The 24,368-nt window shown below is 38.1% G+C and overlaps 1 protein-coding gene across 1 annotated transcript in view; it reads left to right on the top strand.

Moving 5' to 3' along the window:
• The window catches only part of LOC311073663 (atrial natriuretic peptide receptor 2), a 21,668-nt gene extending 7,673 nt beyond the window's left edge, over positions 1-13,995 (top strand). The window contains exons 12-23 of the mRNA XM_084099571.1: positions 94-215; positions 1,820-1,958; positions 2,037-2,085; positions 2,205-2,306; positions 3,160-3,279; positions 3,626-3,719; positions 4,342-4,429; positions 4,923-5,062; positions 7,336-7,488; positions 8,787-8,885; positions 10,033-10,124; positions 11,648-13,995. Of these exons, the coding sequence (XP_083955697.1) occupies positions 94-215; positions 1,820-1,958; positions 2,037-2,085; positions 2,205-2,306; positions 3,160-3,279; positions 3,626-3,719; positions 4,342-4,429; positions 4,923-5,062; positions 7,336-7,488; positions 8,787-8,885; positions 10,033-10,124; positions 11,648-11,845 (1,396 nt within the window). The 3' untranslated portion in view covers positions 11,846-13,995. The remainder of the gene's footprint in view (positions 1-93; positions 216-1,819; positions 1,959-2,036; positions 2,086-2,204; positions 2,307-3,159; positions 3,280-3,625; positions 3,720-4,341; positions 4,430-4,922; positions 5,063-7,335; positions 7,489-8,786; positions 8,886-10,032; positions 10,125-11,647) is intronic.
• The last annotated feature ends 10,373 nt before the right edge of the window (positions 13,996-24,368 follow it).

Below are 24,368 nucleotides of genomic sequence, written 5' to 3'. Positions count from 1 at the left end.
CGTCCACGCACTCACACACTCTCACTCACTCACTCATACACACAAAACAACACATATATAAAATAACAAATGTAAGTCTGTGTGTGTTTGCAGGTTCTCCTTTGCGACAGACATCGCTCGTGGCATGTCGTACCTGCATCAGTTTAAGATCTGCCACGGGCGGCTGAAATCAGCCAACTGCGTGATCGACGACCGCTGGGTCTGTAAGATCACAGGTACGGCGCATGCGTCTCTGTCATACTGCTCGAACTCACCTGTGCCGTCTGTAACTCACCTGTGCCGTCTGTAACACACCTGTGCCGTCTGTAACACACCTGTGCCGTCTGTAACACACCTGTGCCGTCTGTAACTCACCTGTGCCGTCTGTAACACTCCTGTGCCGTCTGTAACTCACCTGTGCCGTCTGTAACACACCTGTGCCGTCTGTAACTCACCTGTGCCGTCTGTAACACACCTGTGCCGTCTGTAACTCACCTGTGCCGTCTGTAACACACCTGTGCCGTCTGTAACACACCTGTGCCGTCTGTAACTCACCTGTGCTGTCTGTAACACTCCTGTGCCGTCTGTAACACTCCTGTGCCGTCTGTAACTCACCTGTGCCGTCTGTAACTCACCTGTGCCGTCTGTAACACACCTGTGCCGTCTGTAACACACCTGTGCTGTCTGTAACTCACCTGTGCCGTCTGTAACACTCCTGTGCCGTCTGTAACTCACCTGTGCCGTCTGTAACACACCTGTGCCGTCTGTAACTCACCTGTGCCATCTGTAACACACCTGTGCCGTCTGTAACTCACCTGTGCTGTCTGTAACACACCTGTGCCGTCTGTAACTCACCTGTGCTGTCTGTAACACTCCTGTGCCGTCTGTAACACTCCTGTGCCGTCTGTAACTCACCTGTGCTGTTTGTAACACTCATGTGCCGTCTGTAACTCACCTGTGCCGTCTGTAACACACCTGTGCCGTCTGTAACTCACCTGTGCCGTCTGTAACACACCTGTGCTGTCTGTAACACACCTGTGCCGTCTGTAACTCACCTACACCTGTGCTGTCTGTAACTCACCTGTGCCGTCTGTAACACACCTGTGCCGTCTGTAACTCACCTACACCTGTGCTGTCTGTAACACTCCTGTGCCGTCTGTAACACTCCTGTGCCGTCTGTAACTCACCTGTGCTGTTTGTAACACTCATGTGCCGTCTGTAACTCACCTGTGCCGTCTGTAACACACCTGTGCCGTCTGTAACACACCTACACCTGTGCTGTCTGTAACTCACCTGTGCCGTCTGTAACACACCTGTGCCATCTGTAACACACCTACACCTGTGCTGTCTGTAACTCACCTGTGCCGTCTGTAACACACCTGTGCCGTCTGTAACTCACCTGTGCTGTCTGTAACACACCAGTGCTGTCTGTAACTCACCTGTGCCGTCTGTAACACACCTGTGCTGTCTGTAACACTCCTGTGCCGTCTGTAACACTCCTGTGCCGTCTGTAACTCACCTGTGCTGTTTGTAACACTCATGTGCCGTCTGTAACTCACCTGTGCCGTCTGTAACACTCCTGTGCCGTCTGTAACTCACCTGTGCCGTCTGTAACACACCTGTGCTGTCTGTAACTCACCTACACCTGTGCTGTCTGTAACTCACCTGTGCTGTCTGTAACACACCAGTGCTGTCTGTAACTCACCTGTGCCGTCTGTAACACACCTGTGCTGTCTGTAACACTCCTGTGCCGTCTGTAACTCACCTGTGCCGTCTGTAACTCTCCTGTGCCGTCTGTAACACACCTGTGCCATCTGTAACACACCTGTGCTTTGAGCAGATTACTGTCTGTGGGTTTTCCGGCGCGAGGACTGCGCTGAGCCGCTCACCACGTACCAGCAGAGACTGAAGGAGGTTTACACTCCACCTGAAGCCCAGAGCGGCAGCCAGGAGCCCACGCTGGCTGGAGATGTGTTCAGGTAAACACACACTAACACACATCCTTCAAACTCACACACACAGTATCATAATGGATTTTCATTGTTTTTCATTTGCAGCTATTCAATAATCTTATTGGAGATTGCGACCCGGAATGATCCAGTGCCGGTGAGCATGTGTGTAAACGTCTGTCATGATTATTGACTGATCGTCTGATCCCAGCTATTGACAAATAAAAATCTGTGTGTGTGTGTGTGTGCATATGTGCGTTTGTGTGTGTGTGTCAGGTGGATGACGGCTCTCTGGAGTGTGGCTGGTGTCCTACGCTGCCGGAGCTGATTTCGGGGAAAGCCGACAGCACTTGCCCCTGCCCTGCTGAATACGCTGAGGTGTGTGTGAACTTGTACGAGTCTCATGAAAACATTCACCCCAAAACAAAAGAAAAAATATATTACTTCAAGAAAATGAAGACTATTTTTGGGACTTGCGTTTTTTTTAACAACTTCTGTAACAAGAACAAATGTGGGTGGGGCTTGATTTTGTCTGTTGGGAATTGATTGGATGGTTGTGGTTTGCTATTGGAGGATCTCATGTGAGTGACAGGTTGCCCTGCCCACATCATCAGAAAAGAGAAGAGATGTCACTGTTATTCTAATTCAAGATTACCAGGAACATGAATTTAACACAATAATGATGTGCACCGATAAATCATTTATTATATATATATATATATATATTCAGCAACTCTGAGATTCACAGTCGACAGATGAGCTCATTAAAATCACAGTTATGATAGTTTGATTATAAAGTATATTTGAGACTATAAACTATATAGATCTATGTGATACTATAGTTTGAATGAATCTGTATTCTTTGCATGACACATTGACATTACAGCACAGAACGGCTCTGTTCCTGAACATTGTATAAGCATTAGTTTCATGTGTCACTGAACGGTAGAGAGACTCTCGGGAGTGTAAACGACACATGCTTTTGATTTTCACGGGAAAAACAAAAAAGTCCTTCATATACAAATCAGGATACAGGCTTTGTACAGGAAGGTCTCGTTTTTGAATTTTCGTTACAAGCTGTTCACACACTGGCAATAAAAAAGCAATTAATACATGAAAATTCTTATGTATAGCCTTTTTAAAAATCAAGCGTATGTAAACTATGTAAACTTATTTTTACTTTCTCTCTCTCTCTGTTTCTCCTCCTTTCATCCTGTTTTCATGCTATCAGCTGATTCGTCGATGCCGTGCTCATAATTCCGCCCACCGGCCCACCTTTGAGCAGATCCGCAAGTTTGTCAACAAAATCAACCCACATAAAGTCAGTCCTGTCGACATGATGATGGAGCTGGTCAGTCCAACGCGCACACACACACACACTCTTTCTGTCTCTCTCACACACACACACACACACACACACACTCACTCTCTCACACACACACACACACACACACACACACACACACACACACACACACACACACACACACACACATAACCTTTACAGAAACCTGTGCAAATAATTTTGCACAGGTAAAACCTAATGTTACCCAAGTGTAAATTGTCCTTGTTAGTCATTCGTCAATATATTTTACTATATAAGTGAGTACATTTGGCCCTCATAAGTAGATCTAAACGTACATAAAATGTCCTTACAATAATAACAAACCTGTGTGTGTGTGTGTGTGTGTGTGTAGATGGAGAAGTACAGTAAACATCTGGAGGTTCTGGTTGGTGAACGAACGCAAGATCTGATGCTGGAGAAACAGAAGACCGACAGACTGCTTTACAGTAAACTAACACTAATGTTACTCATGATGTATGTCACGTGAGGTTCTCACCTGTCTGCTTCTCCCAACTTCAAACACACATTATTACAAAATACCAAGAGATGTGTGACGGACCGGAACAATTCAATAAAAGCGTCAATGTTGCAAAGGTAATCAATTCAGTTTCAGTTGTAACAGCGTGTCCTAACCAGAGCGATGCAATAAGATTACAGCGGCAAGCAGTTTGTCTGTCCACACCAGATGCGACGCAACTACAGTACAAGACACTACACAATCAATCCAAAATCACAGCCAATCAGAAGAGCGTGTGGGCGGAGTCTCTCTACAAGCGCACTGCACTCACAACCAAATCAATCCAAAATCACAGCCAATCAGAAGAGCGTGTGGGCGGAGTCTCTCTACAAGCGCACTGCACTCACAACCAAATCAATCCAAAATCACAGCCAATCAGAAGAGAGAGTGGGCGGAGTCAAAAAAACTGTCAGTGCAGTTAAATCGACAACATTACTCAATATTATTGTCTTTAAACCCTGATCCTAATCCAAAAACTTTACAGTATCATAACGCCAGTGTTTTTCTGAGTTTTACAGCAGGTGTGTGTGTGTGTGTGTGTGTGTTTTTAGGTATGCTGCCTAAACAAGTGGCTGATGACCTGCGACAGGGAAAACCGATGCAAGCCCAGAGTTACGTCAGCGCCACCGTGTTCTTCAGGTAAACACTCACATACACACACACTCTCTCTCACACACACACACACACACACACACACACACTCTCTCTCACACACACACACACACACACACACACACACACACACACACACACACTCTCTCTCACACACATACACAAACACACACACACACTGTTACATGTCAGTTTGTGTTTAGGACTTTCTGTTTGCATTTGTTCTGTTTCCCGCCACTCCTTTGTTTCCATAGTCACCATCATCATTAGTTAATTTGGTTCAGCTGTGTGTAATTAATTATCTTGTTAATGTCCTTTGAACACATTCTCTGTGTTCTCCCTCAGTCTCTGTCGATTCTCATTGATGTTTGGATGTTTTTTCCTCCTGTGTGTTTCTCCTAGTTCTCCTAAAATACTGCTCATTGTTAGTTCATGTTTGCTACTAATGCATTAACTAATGGGACCTTATTTCAAACTTGACTAACTCAAATTCTGACTTTTCTTTCCTTGGTTTTCTCAGTGATATTGTGGGATTCACTCAGTTGTCCAGCACTAGCACTCCTTACCAGGTGGTCGACTTCCTCAACAAACTCTACACCACCTTTGACGAGATCATTGACAACTATGATGTTTATAAAGTGGAAACCATCGGCGATGCATGTATGTCATCAGCCAATCATAATTACTGACAAGGAGCTGCTCGTTAATAGGGCTCATCATTTCAAACAGAGGGTCAGAATGAGGGTTGAAAATAATAGTTATTCTGCATATATATATATATATATATATATGCAGAATAACTATTATTTTCAACCCTCATTCTGACCCTCTGTTTGAAATGAGGGTCTTTGTTTGAAAAAGAAAGTGATAATGAAAGTTTGCACACACACACAAAAAAAGTATAATATATAATTGTTTCTTGCATATATATATATATATATGCAAGAAACAATTATATATTATACTTTTTTTGTGTGTGTGTGCAAACTTTCATTATCACTTTCTTTCTTTTATGGAACATAAAAGATATTTTGAAAAATGTATTTTTGTCCATACAATAAAGGTCAATGGGGTCCAATCTTTTTTGGTTCCCAGCCAATAATAACACGAGGAGGGACAGTAAATGATCATTTTTGGCTAGTTTCTTTCCCAGTAGTTAATACCTTCCTTACGGCAAGACAGCCCAGGTGAATAGGGTAAAAAAATAACGAATAGATATCACCATACTTCATCAGTTGATTGATTACATTGATAATTGCAAACATGTTTTCTAAGCACTAATTTGCATAAATTTCTAGAACACAAATCTGAACATTTGATGAAGTCAGGTTCAAAATTCTTGTTTTATTTTTTCAAAGTCAAAGGGTTTTTACAGAGAGGATTTTGGATTTCTCTGCATCACTTCATAAATCAGAAAATACTGTCAACAGCCAAAAATAAATACATTTTCACAATTTTTTTAGGAATAAAATGTTGTATAAAATCAGGAAAATTATACATTGACAAATTCCTCTGTAAAAACCTTCAGAATATAGATGAGAATAAAACTGTAAAGTGTGGTGTGTAAAGCTAATGAAGTGGAGATTTCTGGCTCATTGTAGGAGGAAAAACTTGTTTTGAGCAAACGGCATTTAAAGATATATAGTGTAATTGAAATCTACAGATGCAAATAGATAAAGTGCTCTAAAAGAAGTGTATTTTGGGTGTTTTTATTTCCACTAGTCTGAAAAAACACTTAATGAAAAGCCAAAAAGCCCAAAATCTCAAAATTGACAAATGCATGAAAAACACTGTTTTTGCCTGAAGTGTCTCGCCTTAAAGGGGTGGTTGATTATGATTTGACTTTTCTAACTTTAGTTAGTGTGTAATGTTGCTGTTTGAGCATAAACAACATCTGCAAAGTTACAACGCTCAAAGTTCAAAGCAAAGGGAGATATTTGCTTTTACAGAAATCGCTTTTTAAGGACTACAACAAACGGCTGGTAGAGACTACACCACATTCCTCCCGGGTTAGTGACATCACCAGCCCTAAAATTTACATTAACCCCGGGTTAGTGACATCACCAACCCTAAAATTTACATTAACCCCGGGTTAGTGACATCACCAACCTTAAAATTTACATTAACCCTGGGTTAGTGACATCACAAACCCTAAAATTTACATTAACCCCGGGTTAGTGACATCACCAACCCTAAAATTTACATTAACCCCGAGTTAGTGACATCACCAACCCTAAAATTTACATTAACCCCGGGTTAGTGACATCACCAACCCTAAAATTTACATTAACCCCGGGTTAGTGACATCACCAACCCTAAAATTTACATTAACCCCGGGTTAGTGACATCACCAACCCTAAAATTTACATAAGCCCCGCCCCCCAGAACACGCAGAGCATGTTGAGAAGAGGAAGAGTTGTTGTCTTTACAATACAGTTCGTAACACAAATGCAATAGCATGTCACTGTATGCATCTTATATCAGTTCCCACACAAGCGATTTTATAGATTATCATGACAGAATATGCTAATCAATGACTAGAAGATAGTTAACTCCACATTAGCTACATAAATTCATCAACTAACCATTCAGAAACGTCCTGTTGCTTCTACATGTCGTCACTTCTTCTCGAGTCTCCATCTTTGTCTGACTCTGGTTTGAACATAAAAGGCAGAACAGTCTCTGACATTTCAGTGCGTGTCACGAAACTACGCGTTTTTGCTCACCCTCAAAAAGGGACAATTTTGACATGCTGTAAAAAATCATCTGTGGGGTATTTTGAGCTAAAACTTCACACACACACTCTGGGGACAACAGAGACTTATTTTACATCTTGTGAAAAGGGGCATTATACCACCCCTTTAACATGAGTGTAAATGAATATAGTTTCTGAATGAGGTTTGTTGATTGATGTGAGTGTTTGTGTGCTGCAGATATGGTGGTGTCCGGTGTACCGAGCGAGAACGGGATCCTGCACGCGTCTGAGATCGCCAGCATGGCTCTGGACCTGGTGTCCGTGTGCAAGACCTTCAGGATCCCTCACAGACCGCAAACACAACTCCAGATCCGTGCTGGAATACATTCAGGTCCACAGTAAACCTGCAATCTATAGGGGCTTTCGCACCGGAGGATCCTTTTCATAGTTCCTAGAACTATTGGTGGAAGTTCACGGATTTTGGCGCGTTCGCACCGCAGGAACTAGGAGCGAGTTTAGCTCTAGGAACTCCTTTGGGAGGAACTGATTTACTCCTCCTTCAGAGTCGGGCTAAATCAGCGCTATAGGAACTACAGTGACGTTAGTGTTCGCTGATTGGCCGAACGCACGCGAAACACCAGCACACGCCATTTAAAAAAGCAGTGTAAACACACAGATTATAGCCTATATATTTACTCAGAAACTAACTCTACGAACATGGAAAACAGTGATAGATGGACCTCTTCACCTTTACGCTAAATCAAATACAACCTTTGATTTTAATAATGTATTAGTAATTTAAAAAAAAAAAGAATATTAACTAAGATGAATAAATGCTGTAGAAGTACTGTTCATTATTAGTTCATGCTAACTAATGTAGTTAACTAATTTAACCTTATTGTAAAGTGTTACCGATTTATGTATTTGAATTGCATATTTCCATTAATTTGTCTGTTTTAGCACAAACTAATAAACTTAATGTGTTGCATATTTGTCAGTCATACATAAATGAAACATGTAATCGTACTAATAAACAATAACCAGCTTTATATACTGATCATCAATAAATCTAATGTTTTAATCTCATACGTTGCTTGTTCTAAAGCTAGTCACATTTTACCATGTTCATAATTTTAACTGAATTATTTAAATAAAATGTAAATATTAATATGATTATTTAATTAAAAAAATAATAGATGCATATATATATAATAATAATAAACTATACTATTTTCAGTTATGTATGACTGACAAGTGTTTTAGGTTATATTAAAACTGTTTAAACCAAATTGATGGATATTTTATATGCAATATAATAAATCTTAAATTTAAGCCCAACTATTTTGAGTGCATGAATCCTCCACGCTACAAGCCTTTACATCTAAACATATACATTTTATAACTGCAATTCATGAAAATACAAAACTAAAGACTAATTCAACATATTTTTTAAGAGCTATAATCCAGTAGTCAACATTTGAAGGGGTTCAAAAAAGTTCATCAAAGTTGTCCTGAGACAAGAACGGGTATTGTTCAAAATTCATGTATAACTTTGATGAAAGGTTTTGATCCACTTCAAATGTTGACTAGTATCTGAATGAAGCCAGAAATAACTCACGGCTCAGTTGTTGGTTGTGAGATGAGTTTGTGAGTCTGGCTTGATCTGGATCTCTCTGATGCCGTCTTCAGGTCCAGTTGTAGCAGGAGTTGTGGGAACTAAGATGCCGAGATATTGTCTGTTTGGAGACACGGTGAACACAGCGTCCCGTATGGAGTCCACCAGCGAAGGTGAGAAACACATTATTTACCAAGTAAACACAGGGCCAGTATCGCCGATATCAATGCCGATACCAATACTTTTTCATTTTAAAAGCATGCACTTGAACTTACATGCACTTTCCAGTGCTAGAGTGTGTCATGATTTATGAGGTGAATACATCATTAATATGAATATGTATTGATGACCACTAAATATTTTGTGATTTGTGCTCTCAACTCGCCTGTAATTATTAAGTCAGTGATTTTTCCCAAACTACCTTAATTATAGTAAATGCACTATTGTACACTAGCCTACTGTTCAAAAGTTTGGGGTTTGTAAGATTTTTAATTCTCTTCTGCATTTATTTGATCAAAAAACACAGTAAAAACTGTAATATTATTCCAATTTAATATTATTCCAATCGGTTTTCTATGTCATCGTAAAGTGTAATTTATTCCTGTGATCAAAGCTGAACTTTCAGCATCATTACTCCAGTCTTCATGATCCTTCATGGTGAGAATTCATTTTTATATGCCGATTTGCTGCTCAAGAAACATTTCTTATTATTATCAATGTTTAAAAGAGTTTCATATTTCTGTGGAAACCATGATACATTTTATGCAGAATTAGTTGATGAACAAAGTTGAAAGAACCGCATTTATATGAAATCGATTTTTTTAAACCCTTGACTGTCACTTTTGATCAATTTCCTTGTTGAATAAAAATATTAATTTCATAAAAAAAAAATCTTACTGACGTCAACATTTTGAACCGTTATGTACACTTTTAGTTTATTGCGAAATAACTCCCGATTGTTTCTCTGTCATCTAAGCAAGGCTTCATTTCCCAAGATTAGCATTAAACTGTCACGGTTTACTCCAGAGCGGCTATATATATATAAATGAACTAAATTGTAACTTTTTAACAACAAAAATGAACCATCACTGAACTTACTTAAGCTGGACTGTGACGCTATTTTCTTCTAGAAACACACTTTGACATTATTTTCCTGTTATCTCTGTAAAGCAGCTTTGAAACATTCTGTACTGTAAAAAGTGCTATATGAATAAATGTGACTTGACAGCTATAATTTAATGCAGATGTTCACATTTGTACTCCTCATCGAAAATATACATAAATGCAGTGTTGCATCTTTAATATTGGGTTTGTCTGTAGCGCTGAAGATCCAGTGCAGCTCCAGTGTGTTTTACCTGCTGGAGGAGATCGGCGGATACACACTCACCTGCAGAGGTGTGTTACAGGTCAAGGTGAGACACACTCCTGTTCTAATGCCACACTCACTAGAAGTGCATTCTTGTACTGAATTTAATAAGCTTTTCTATTTAATGTAATAATTAAGCCTTTGTTTTTGTTGGGGAAAATGCTGGTAACACTTAATTTTACAGTGTCCTTGTTACATGTACTTACCATAGTAATAACAGTAAATTATGCATAATTACATGCAACTAACCCTCAACCAAACCTAATCCTTCTCTAACCCTATAGTAAGTTCATGTAGTTTAATAATATTACTCAGTACTTAAATGTATAATTACACTGTAACAATGACCTTAAAATAAAGTGCAACCAAAATGCTTTAATTGAATATTTTATTTATTATGCTAAAGTAAATAAAATCAAAACAAAATTGTGATCACATGTAAGATTTTGTGATGCATTGCATTAGTAAACAATCATCACTGATTTTTTTCTTGTGTATGAAAACCGTCAGTAATTATGTTTGCCACTGCACCAAATTGTTATAAGTCAAATAAAACCTCACAGGCTTCTTAATTCTCAATTATCAATATCACCACATTACAAATTATTACATCAAATTAATTCATTAAATTAATATTAATAACGAATTATACAACAGTATAAAGTGTATCCAGTTTTAGCCGCACACAGTACATTCATGTAAAGGAGTATATAATATATATCATATCTCTAATGCGTTATTGTTTATATCATTGCAAAATGCTAATTATATTATCGCCCAGCTCTATGTTTAAAGTTGGATATATATTACATCCAATTTTAGCGATGTAAAGCAATATATACTATACTATATAGAAAATCTCTGCTTAATTGTTTATAATATCTCAAAATGTAACTATATTATCGGTTAGCTGTAATCTGATAAATGCAACCTAATGCGTGAAGGTATTAAGATATAATGAAATGCAATTTGGATAAAAGCGTCTGCCAAATGCATAAATGTAAATGTAAATATAAAGATTAACATCATGATTTTCTGAAATTAAGCTGCTTTGAATAAATGTATTTGAAACATTGTATTTAAAACATTGTAACACTGTATTTGAAACATGTTACAATGTTTCAAATATGTTAACAATGTTTCAAATACACTATCAAAATTGTAACATTGTATTTGAAACATGTTACAATGTTTCTAATATTTCAAATACAATGTTTACAACGTTACAATATTTCAAATACAATGCTAGTCTTTCAAATACAATACTGCAATGTATACAATGTTTCAAATACAATGTTTACATATTTACAGTGTTTCAAATGTTAACAATGTTCAAATACAATGTTTACAATACGTTTCAAATACATTGTAAAAATCGTAACATCGTAAACATTATATTTAAAACATTGTGTTTGAAACAGTGTGAGCCTTGTGAACATTGTATATGAAACATGTTAAAATGTTTACAATGTTACAATGTTTCAAATATATTGTAAAAAATCATAACACTGTAAACATTGTGTATTGTGAAAAGTGCTATACAAATAAACTTGACTTGTGTTTTCTCAGGGTAAAGGTGACATGGTGACGTACTGGCTGGAAGGGAAACACTCTTCAGCTCCCAGTAAAGATGCCAAGAAAGTCTTGACGCCTCAGGAGCTCGAGAGACCCGTGAGCGTCCCAGAACTACAGAAAGAGGATTACTCCAGTATCCCAGGAGTCCTCAGCAGCTCTGACAGCACTGGCCTCCTGTGTGACGCAAACTGACACACTCACATGCATGAACACTTCTTCTTCTTTTAATTCATTCATTTTCACACTTCTGTACTTCTGCAGCAGAAAAGGTTCTAAATAGAATCATAAACGGTTCTATCAGGCGAATATGCGTTCCCATCATGGCATAATTTTATGGATTTAGTTTTAATTCATTCATTTTGATTTATGTTTCATTTTAATAATTTTTTTTATGAATAAAGCAGCTCGTAAACATACTTTATCACAAGAAAACAATTGAAATAACATGAAAGTAAAAATATACATGAAAGTGTTATGCTGTCATTTAAGCCATTTCTCCTTATATAGAATATGTTTGGCATAAAGAGTATTTTAAAATTGAGTCAAGAATCCTAGAGTTCTATATAGAACCTTTGAATTTAAGAGTAAATATAGAGTTAGAGGTTTGTGTCCTGTTTTATCATTAATGACAGTAAAATACTTCAATATAGAAATGAAATGTAGTTTAGCTGATGTTTATTATTGATTAGAAAGACTTTAATAACTTAGCATTTTTCTTCTGTATTTTCTCGTTTGATCAGTCAGTGTTTGTAGCATCAGAACAATTGCGAAATATCCAATAATCGTAGTGAAGTACTTGTATATTTATTAATAATAATAAAAAAACAAATGCCCATAATGATGGTGATATCCCAAGGCAAGGCAAGGCAAGTTTATTTATATAGCACATTTCATACACAATGGCAATTCAAAGTGCTTTACATAGAAGAAATTAAAATAATAAAAGAAATAAGAATAATTAAAACAGTATAGAAAAATAGAATAAAATACAGTACAAACATTCGGACGAACAGTGGCACAGTGCTCATTCAGTAAATGCATAGCTAAACAGAAGTGTTTTGAGTCTGGATTTGAAAGTGACTACAGTAGGAGCACATCTGATCTCCTCTGGAAGCTGGTTCCAGCTGCGGCTGGCATAATAGCTAAAAGCAGACTCGCCATGCTTAGAGTGAACCCTTGGTATCTCTAGCTGATATGATCCTAATGATCTGAGTGATCTGTTGGGTTTATATTCAGTGAGCATATCTGCAATGTATTGAGGTCCTAGGCCATTGAATGATTTAAATACCAGTAGTAATACTTTAAAATCAATCCTAAATTTAACTGGGAGCCAGTGTAAAGACCTGAGGACTGGTGTGATGTGTTCATATTTTCTGGTTCTGCTCAGAATCCTGGCGGCAGCGTTCTGTATGAGCTGCAACTGTCTTATGGTCTTTTTGGGAAGGCCAGTGAGGAGTCCATTACAATAATCCACCCTGCTGGTGATGAAAGCATGCACAAGTTTCTCTAAGTCTTGTCTGGAAACAAAGCATCTAATTCTTGCAATATTTTTCAGATGATAGTATGCTGATTTAGTTATTGCTTTGACATGACTACTGAAACTAAGGTCTGACTCTAGTGACACACCGAGATTCCTGACTTGATTTTTAGTTGTTTGACCCCTAGAGTGAAGGTATGCGTTCACCTTGAGAACTTCATCTTTGTTTCCGAACGCAATGACTTCAGTTTTGTCTTTGTTTAACTGAAGAAAGTTTTGACACATCCAACTGTTGACTTCGTCAATGCATTGGCACAGGGAGTCAATTGGGCTGTAATCGTTAGGCGATAGGGCTAAGTAGAGCTGTGTGTCGTCTGCATAGCTGTGGTAAGCAATTCGGTTCTTTCTCATTATTTGGCTCATTGGGAGCATATACAGGTTGAACAGGAGTGGCGCAAGAATCGAGCCTTGAGGGACTCCGCATGTCATGGATGTCCACTCAGACTTATGATCTCCTATACTCACATAATAACCTCTCCCATCTAAGTATGACCTGAACCATTTTAGGACTATCCCAGAAAGCCCCACCCAGTTTTCCAGCCTGTCAAGAAGTATGTTATGATCGACAGTGTCAAATGCAGCACTAAGGTCAAGTAATACCAGCACTGATAATTTGCCTGAATCAGTATTTAAGCGAATATCGTTTATTATCTTTATGAGCGCTGTCTCTGTGCTGTGGTGCGGTCGGAAACCAGATTGAAAATTGTCAAAGGATCCATTCAAGCTCAAGAATTTGTTCAGCTGATTGAAGACAACTTTTTCAATGATCTTGCCTATGAAAGGAAGATTTGAGATCGGCCTATAGTTGCTTAATATAGTCTTATCCAGATTGCTCTTTTTCAGGAGGGGCTTGACAACTGCAGTTTTCAGGGAGTTTGGAAAACTCCCAGAGAGAAGTGAGACATTTACCACTTCTAGAAGATCTGCTTCTAAACTGTTTAACACACTTTTGAAAAATGATGTGGGAAGTGTGTCAAGAGCGCATGTTGATGTTTTAAGGTGCTGTACGGTTTCTTCCAAAATTTTGCCATCAATTTCTTTGAAATCAGACATAGTAACTAATTTCTCAGGTGGTTTGATCTGTCTGACCTCAGTGCAACTCAAGGATGTGCTGATCACCTTTCTGATATTACTGATTTTCTCAGAGAAGAAAGAAGCAAACTCACTGCACTTGTTCTCTGAGAGCATTTCACTGGGAATCTGGCTTGGAGGGTTTGTCAGTCTCTCTACAGTAGCAAAAAGAGTGCGTGTGTTGTTTAAATTGCTGTTTATAATATTTGAGAAGAAAGTCTGTCTAGCTTTGCCTAGTTCCATATTGAAAGCATGAAGGCTGTCTTTGTAGATGTTATAATGGACTACAAGTTTTGTCTTCCGCCACATGCGCTCTGCTTTTCTGCATTGTCTTTTCATAGTTTGCACTGCTGTTGAGTTTCTCCAAGGTGCTTTTTGTCTGCCACTCTTCTTCCTGACTTTCACAGGAGCAATATCATCAATTATACCTTTAACTTTTGAGTTAAAAGAATCAAGGAGAAAATCAACAGAGTCTGCAGATATGCTTGGTGTTAAGGATATAGCCTTCATAAATAGTACACTAGTGTTCTCATTTAAGCATCTCTTCTTGACAGACACAGATCTAGCTTCAGTGGCAGGAGAGATCAATATATCAAAGAAAATACAGAAATGATCAGACAGTGCTACATCCTTAATAACAATTAATGAAATGTTTAGACCCTTACTGATAAGTAAATCTAGAGTGTGTCCACGATTGTGTGTGGGTCCATGTATATGCTGAGTCAGATCAAAAGTTTTTAAAACAGTTTTGATTTCTTTTGCCATATTGTTCTCTGCACTATCTATGTGAATGTTAAAATCTCCTGCAATGGCAAAACAGTCAAACTCTGAGGTAATTGTTGATAACAGTTCTGTAAAGTCCTCAGCGAAGGCTGGAGAGTATTTTGGAGGCCTGTAAATAATGATAAGTAAAATGCGTGGAGCACCTTTCAACACAATACCCAGATATTCGAAAGAAGGGTAATTCCCAAATGATATTTGCTTACATTGATAGATATCTTTAAAAAGAGCAGCTAGACCCCCACCTCTCTTAACAGCTCTGCAGACACTCATAAAAGTAAAGTTAGGAGGGGCTGCTTCATTGAGGATTGTTGCACTAAAGCTGTCTTCTAGCCAGGTTTCATTTAGAAGCATAAAATCCAGGTTGTTTGTGGTTATTAAATCGTTGACTAGAAGTGATTTATTTTTAAGTGAACGAATGTTTAAAAGTGCTAACTTAACAGTCTTACTTTATGTCCCCACAGCAATATTAGTTTGACGTGTAATAGGCACCAGATTAGTTAGGTTTGCTGCACGGCTACTGAAGGCCTTAGACTTTCTATCTTGTAATAAAACAGCAATAGAGAAAGATACAGGCACACTGGGTTCCCGCTTGTTCTGTAAACATTTGAGAAAGTTACTGTTATCAGAGCGGGGACCCAAAACACATCACTGAGAGCTGGTATCAGTTGTTTTTGGTTCACCTCGAGCAGATGGAGGAGGGTGTGGGCCCTGGCGTTGTGGCAGAGGCCGAAGAGCTCTCACAGGAGGGGGAGGGCGAGCTGGGCCCGCAGGCTTTGGTGGTAATGGTGCCTGTCGTTTTTTGGTTGGTATCTGGGGGCTTGCAGCAAAAGAGTGGGATAGTCTGGTTCCAGCATGCACCAGTTCTTCCATTTTCTGTGAGAAGCACAGTAGTGGCGATGCTGGAGAGAGTGTCTGGTGAAAGGGGCTGTTGCTCTGGTGTTATAGGAGGTTGTGATATGCTGTCCTGGCTTCCCTGGCTGTTTTCCAGGAAGTTGTCCTTGGGTGCTGAAACTTCAAGCAGTTCTGATAAGTCTCTCTGTGGGCAGGGCTCAGCTGAGATTGTGTCCGTGAGCAGAGGTTGTTGTGGCGGAGTGGTGTTATCATTGTCCTTGTGTGATATGTCAACCGCATGTCCATTTTGCTGCTGAAGTGAAGTCCTGTGGTCATTCATACTGTGTCCAGGTGTGTGTGTGCCGTTCAGATTGAGTGGATTGGCACAAACTGCAGAAGGATGTATGAAGGAGAAGTAGAAATTGTCCTTTAACACTCTTGAACCAAGTTTGTTTGGGTGATGGCCATCCCGATGAAAAAGTTGTCTCTGACTCCAGAAAAGATTGAAATTGTCAATGAAGTTTACTCCGTTTATATTGCAGGTTTTTTGCAGCCATGTATTTAGCCCAAGCAACCGTGAAAACCTATTTGTTCCTCTTGCTGGGAGAGGTCCACTGATGAATGTTTGAACTTTCAGTCTTTTAAGTGTTTCAAAAAGTTCATTGAAATCCTTCTTAAGGAGTTCTGACTGCTCTTTATGAATATCATTCTTCCCCACATGTATGATGAGTCGATTTGCAGTCTTATGTTTCATCAGAATGTTCTGAAGTTCCCTGTTTACATCAGAAGTTGTTGCTTGTGGAAGGCAGCATGTAGTTGTATCCCTGCTGCTAATGTTTCTGATTATGGAGTCCCCCACTATCAGAGTCCTGGGCTCGGCTGTGCTCTGAGCTGAGTGCCGCTGTCTGCTCGACCTTGAGCGCCAGTTAGCATCAGTGTTAGCTACTGGCCCATTCAGTCTGTGTTCGATCACATTCATCACATTTGGGGATTCCTCATTTACATTCATTAGTACTTCAAATCTGTTCTCAAGATGTATAGGCGGTGGTAGGAGACCAGTGTTTGCAATCCTTGTCAGAGCTGTATCTGGGGTAGAGGATGCTACTGCGGCAATATGTGATGCTCGTGACAATCTGATGTCTCGAGTGCCTTTGGGTCTCGCTCCCTGTTTGTGCCATCGATTAGTAAGTCGATCGGCTTGTTTCTCTACCTGTCGAGGAGCACTAGTTTCATGGGACTCACCGGTATGCTGAGGGTGTCCATGACGAAGCTCTGTTGTGTGCTCCGTCTGGTTTGGTGGTCCCGTAAGTAACTTTGTTTCGAGAACTGCAATCCTTTGTAAAAGTCTGTGGCAGTTAGTGCAGCAAGTAGATTCTTGAATCTGAAGAGGCATTTTCTCTCTTATCCGTATGAATGTAGGCAGTTGTGTTTTCCTTTCCCGGAATGTAAGCTGGTCGGGTAAAAGAATTCTGCGTTTTTGTAGTAATCCAAACTTTGTTGTCTGACCACTGTGCAGTTTGCTGAAGTTAAAATTAGGTGATAAAAGGAAATAAAATATAAAAATATAGGAGATAAAATGTAAAAGCGATAGAGCAAAGCGCGGAGCAGTAAGTAAGAGCGTCCGAACAGTAGCTGAGCAGGAAGAAGGAGAATGATAGGTGATATTTATTGTCATGTCATTTTATATTATGAAACTCAGTTTGAGGTTAGTAAGATTTTGTGTTTTTAAAGAAAGTAATACTTTTATTCAGAGTAAAGAATGCATCAAAAGTGACAGTAAAAACATTTATAATCTTATATTTCAAATAAATGCTGTTATTTTGAACTTTCCATTCATCAAAGAATCCCGAAAAATAAAATGTATCATGGTTTCCACAAAATAAATCACTGATAATAATCATAAATGTTTCTTGAGCATCAAATCATCATATTAGAATGATTTCTGAAGGATCATGTGACACTGAAGACTGGAGTAATGATGCTGAAAATTCAGCTTTGATCACAGGAATAAATTACACTTTACTATATATTCACATAGAAAACAGCTGATTTATAATTTAATATTATTTCACAATTTTTATAATATTTTCAATCAAATAAATAAATACAGTCTTGGTGAGCAGAAGAGACATTAAAATCTTACTGACCCCAAACTTTTGAATGGTATTAAAAACATCCCAGTGTGTTATAGTTGATATTGCATTTATTAGGACTCATGGGATATTATAAAAAATAATCCAAACTATAATAGCCTATAATAGCCTAGCCTACATATTTTTAAATTGTATCATATAACCATTTCAAATTTTTACGTTTTTTCTTCTCTTTCCCATTTTTGTTCGCTGAGGTGGAGCTGCGATGAAATATTGTTCTTGTAAATACTTTCCAGCATTTCAGTAATAAAAGTGTACATTTAACGTACGGTGCTCAGCAGTGATCAAAAAGGATTTAAACCGTGAATCTTCTTGTAAACTCAGAGATTTGGATTCAGACGGCAATTAAATTACCACACGACCTGTTTGTCAAAAAACAGAAGGTACTAATTTGGCCAGGGATTTTTACGCGGGTTGGGTGAGAAAAAACACTGATATTATGGATTCAGACGGCACTAAAATCACAGATTTATCCCTGTAAATGTTTAAAATACGAGCCCATGAGAAACAATTAGCATCCGAATAGGACTTAACTGACAGTAGCCTATGCTTTCACTGGCCTTTAAAAGCGCTCTTTAATTAATAATATATTTAATAATATAATTAAAAATCTAACAACAATCAGTGTAATGACAATTTTATTCTTTGCATGAAAACACAGCTTAAGGTGTAACTTAAGAACGACGTAGCGTTAAGAAGGTTTCGGGAAACGCAGCCCTGGATCCTTCCATTCTGGCTAACTTAAGACCTATCTCTAAACTTCCCTTTTTATAAAAAATCTTGGAAAGAGTGGTTTTGAATCAACTTTAATCATTTTTAGATGATTGTAGTATTTATGAAAAACTCCAGTCTGGGTTTAAGCCCCGTCACAGAACCGAAACTGTTAAGAGTTTTTAACGATCTTCTAGCTGCTGACTCGGGTAACTCTACTGTATTAGTGCTTTTGGATTTGACTGCTGCCTTTGACACGCTCAACCACTCGATTCTTTTATCCCGACTTGAACAGTGTGTTGGCATAAAGGGCACAGCCCTTAAATGCTTCCAATTGTGCTTGACAGATACAGTAGGAGTTTTTCTGTTCACCTCTGTGAATTTTCTTCATCTGCTGCTCCTCTTACTTGTGGCGTCCCCCAAGGGTCCATATTGGGACCCATGCTGTTTTCATTGTACATGCTGCCCTTGGGGTCCATTTTAAACAAAATGTCCCCTTCCATTGTTATGCGGATGATGTACAAATCTATTTGCCCGTCAAAACAAATGACAAAGTTTCAATTCAGCCATTGCTTAACTGCCTGAGAGATCTAAAAATATGGATGGATCAGAACTTTCTCTGTCTAAATGAAAATAAGAGGTTGTTGTATTTGGTCGTCCTGGGGATTTAAGTGCCTGTGTAGACGTTTTTGGTTCTTTAGGTTCACACATTCGTCCATTTACCAAGAATCTCTATATTTGACAGTGCTTTTAAATTTGAAAAACTGAGTAGTTCTGTTGTAAAAGCCAGTTTCTTCCAGCTGAGACTGTTGGCTAAAACCCTACATGCCACGCAAGGATTTTGAAAGATGAATCCATGCTTTTATTATGTCTAGACTAGACTATTGTAATTCTTTATATGTTGGATTGGATCAGTCATCTCTTCATTGCTTACAGTTAGTCCAGAATGCAGCAGCTCGGCGCCTAACTGGGACTAAAAAGCGTGAGCACATTACCCCAGTTTTAGCCTTGCTCCACTGGCTTCTGTCCGTTTCAGGATTGATTTTAAGATTTCATTGCTTGTTTTTAAGATTTTGATTGGGTTGGCTCTCTTATGTATCAGAGCTTTTACACGTCCGCTCTCCTGTCAAAGCACTGAGGTCATCCAATCAGATGTTCCTTGATCTAGGTTAAAAAATAAAGGTGAGCGAGCCTTCTCAGTGGCTGGTCCTAATCTCTGGAAGAGTCTACCGGTTCATATAAGAACAGCTCGGACTGCTGACATTTTTAAGTCGTTGCTTAGACCCACCTGTATTCCTCAGCTTTCATTTCGAGTTGAGTTTTGCTACTGTGACATTCTCTACTGTTTGTTTTTGTTTATTTGTGTGTATCCTGACATTGTTAAGCACTTTGGTCAACTGTGGTTGTTTTTAAATGTGCTATACAAATAAATTTGAACTTGAATTTAAACATTTTATATGCACATATAACATAAATGAAGGCATGGTGAAGAGAGGGATAAACCGTATCTGGGTTACAGAGAGAGAATATGGACTCAGGTGTTGATCTGAATGAGAAGCTCTTCAGCAAATGACTGTGATGCATGTGTTTAATTATCACAGACTGAGAGACAGATAGACAGACAGAAAGAGAGACAGACAGGCTGGTAAGTCCGTCACACATGTCGACTGCAGCTGATGCAGATTCACAGTATCATCATAAAGCATATTCATCTGTAATGATTACACTACAGTTTGAAGCCTCTAAATGAAAGAATTAAACTCTTGAAGAATGTGGAAGCATTTAAAAATATATATTTCAACTAGATTTGTCCTTTATTTCGTAATTTTAAACATTATATCAACAAATTACCTACATTTTAAAATATATTCAAATAGTTACCGTATTTAAAATTGTAATAATAATAATTCAGTTTTTACTGTATTTTTTATCAAACAAATTCAACGTTGGTGAGCAGAAGAGACTAATCATTGCTGATGAGTGCAATTAATAAACAAAATAACTGTGCATGTTGTGTGTGAAACGACATGAGTTATTTTCTTTTTTTGTAGATCAGTTGTATAGCATCATAACACACACATCTCAGATCTACATGTGCAGTTTCTCTCTGCAGACGTGACCAACACACACACACCGATTATAAATGTGAAAGAGACGAGGGCAAAGAGGATTAATCAGGCCGCCTGAAGGGTCTCGCTAATGAAATGCGTGAGCACCGCACGAGCACAAAAGAGCCATTCACTCAATCATTTCATTAACATCACAGAGAACGAACACGAGAAACAGACACATGATGAAAGCCTCGGAGATACACAAACCTGCATCACAAACTACACGAGCGTGAGTGAGGATGACCTTCAGAAAACAGAGATCTGGCTTACCTCAAACACACAGTTCTCTGGATCTCTAGAAAACCTTCGACTGGAGCTTTAAAGAAGCCTGAAACCGAAACGAAACATTTAATGAAACATCAAGAACGTCATCAAGAAATACAACTCTAACTACAAAAATCAAAACAAAGCTGAGCTGAACCAAAGTTGCTACCAACTAAAGTTAAATACAAAACATTTTAATTTGAAATAACCTTAACTGAAATAAAATGTATAAAAACCTTATTTTTTTCCAGCCAGTTGTCAAAGTAACATCTCATTTCCATTTTATTTAACTTTATATACTAAAATAAGTAAAGCTGAAACAGATTCTCCTCAGGCGGACCGTCAAAATAACCGTTGAAATTTAAATGCCTGAGATTCGCGCCTCAGGAACGTGACGTATACACTCGTACGTTGGTTTAAAAGAAAAAGAAAATAGCAAAACACAATAAAATAACTAAGTTTAACTAAAAACCATATTAGCAAAACTACAATCGTATCTCAATGATACTAAAATAACACTGGCACCAATGAGAAAGCTTTAAGAGTGCACACAACCACACTTTCAACATTAACTAATGGCGACCTTTTGACCAGTGATTTTCTTTGTATTACCTTTCTAAGATTTGTTTAATTTTTGTCTTATTTATTGTCTTTTGAAGACACAGAACCCATAAATAACAGGCATGCTGGAATATTCCACGTTATTTCCTCAGATCTCCACACAATCCCAGTGTAGTGTGTATATCTAGTGCACTACACCACCTACTGGCCTGATAGTGTAGCAGAAATACTGGGGCAGATCTAAAAAATAATAATTTCAGAAAAATAACCCTTTGTTTGAGAAATATATATTTCAGTATATCCAAATACAACATTTGATTTTAATAACGTATTAGTAAATGTTGAAATTATTATTAACTAAGATTAATAAATGCTGTAGAAGTATTGTTCTTTCTTAGTTCATGTTAAATAAGGTAGTTAACTAATGTTAACTAATGAACCTTATTGTAAAGTGTTACCACAAACATTATACAAGAAATTCTAAACACATTTCTGCCATTGATTCAGTCTGACTCCAGATCTCAGCTGGTCTTCTTTTTTTTGTATTTTTTTGTATTAAATAACTTTTTTTCCTTTAAATCTTACCAAAACTACAGTGTCAGGTCTAAAAATAATAATTAATTAATAAAACAAATATTAATAAAAAATAACATTTTTGTTTAAAAAAAAAAAAGTCTTTAAAAATTTCACCATGGAAAAATATTTTTTATTAAATACATTTTTTTTCTTTAGATCTGACCAAACTATACAGAATCAGATCTAATGAAAAATAATCATTACATACAAAAATTAATGAAAAGCCTTTTTGTTTGAAATACATATATTACAAAATTTAAGTATTTACATTGTTGAATTAAACAAATGAAAAAATGTATAAATAAATCACGCATTATATACAAGATATTCGCAAAAATGTCCAGATCTCTGCTGGTTTCATGAGGTTTTTTGGGCTTTAGATGAGTGTGTAACGACTGAAGTCCATCAGATGAACTGTCAATCATCTTTCATGTCTGCTGTTGTTTGATCTGTTGTCTCTTCTCCAGTTCCCATTGAGCAGCGATTCGTGTGCCGTAGATCACGAAGCCCCAGGACAGCAGAACCACTGCCAGAAGAACCTACACACACACACACACACACACACACACACACACACACACACACACAATCAGATATCCTCACTGAACATTACAATCAACTGTCTTCATCTTCTAGTTCTGCAGCTTAGTATTAAGTAAGCTAGAATTAAATAAGAATTATAAGATTGTATATAGCAGTGGCGTAGGCAGAAATTGTATTTTGGGCGGGCCATTGAAAAAGTGAGTGGGCCTATAGTTTTTCTTAGAATAAATATGACTTAAATAATAATTAAACCTTAGAGAGTAGAAAAAAGAATAGACAAACTGCAAAAACATTTACACCTTTATTTTGCAATATTCGGCAAAGACAATAACAAAACACTGTTCTGTCATCAAGTTCAACCAACAGAGCTCAATAAAGGCTGGTCAAACCACCAGCATAGACAATAACCTGTCTATTTTATTCAGGTTAGTCAGCAGTGCAAAGACAGTTCACCCGAAAATAAACTAAAGTAGGCTAAAAATAAAAGAAATTCAAATAACGAAAACTCTCAGCAGAGCACGGTTTGAAATAAATAGCAACAACACACTCCCTAATTTCTGTTAAATCAACAATGCAATCAGCCTGGTGCAAATAAGCTTTTGTGCGAAAAAAACTACAAAAACTACAACCAAGAAAAATGTCCATACCACTTTGAGAAGCTCCTTGATTTTCTATTCTTGACAGTGCAGGGAAATACCTTCAGATTGGGTTGTGAAGGTGGTTCATCAATTGCAGTTAGATCGGCGGGTAAACCCGCGTCAGGCTGACCGGGAGAGAGCACTGGCACTGCCGCCAGGGAGAGAGCGGTGGCCGCCACAAGAAGGCTAACTTATGGCGTGTTCACACCAAACGCGAATTTAATTATTTGCGCGAGTAGATTACATACAAAGTCAATGCGCTGATGGCGGCCACCGCTCTTCCCCTTGCGGCAGTGCCAGTGCTCTCTCCCGGTCAGCCTGACGCGGGTTTACCCGCCGATCTAACTGCAATTGAACATCGCCACAATAATGGCGTGTCTTCTTCCTCAACTCTTTTTTTTTTTTTTTTTTTTTTTAAATAAAACATTAAATAAACTTGTTTAGCCATTATTGTGGCGATGTTAATTGCTATTTTTTTACAGTCTATGGCTAAATGCCGCCAGCCCGCCGCTCAGAGAGTCTTCTGTCGCCCTAGCAACCATAGGCTTTCTACAACTTGCTTCAACAATTCCATTTTATTCGGAAAACAAATTAAACACACACACACCAGTCAACAATAATTCAGGTTTATATTAACATATTTTCTTAAATACATTTGAATAATAAAAATAAACAAAAAATGTATTTTGATCAAACTTGCCTGGGCGGGCCAGTGAGTAATGTGGGCGGGCCAGTGCCGCCCTGGCCCATTACTGGCTACGCGCCTAGTATATAGTCTTGTTATTTTTTTAAATCTAAATCCATTATCGTTTTCGTTCACTGGAATAAAGCTGAAATAATATATAAAATATATAAATATGAGACAAAAATCCTTAAAATATGAATAAAACTATAATAGAAACAGAATACTGTGTCTTATTTGTCATGGTAGTAAAG

Source organism: Abramis brama (genome assembly GCF_963993115.1).
Source record: "Abramis brama genome assembly, chromosome: 22".
Classification (NCBI taxonomy): Eukaryota; Metazoa; Chordata; class Actinopteri; order Cypriniformes; family Leuciscidae; genus Abramis; species Abramis brama.
The sequence above is the reverse complement of the archived record's forward strand: the minus strand, read 5'-3'. Positions and strand labels throughout refer to the sequence as shown.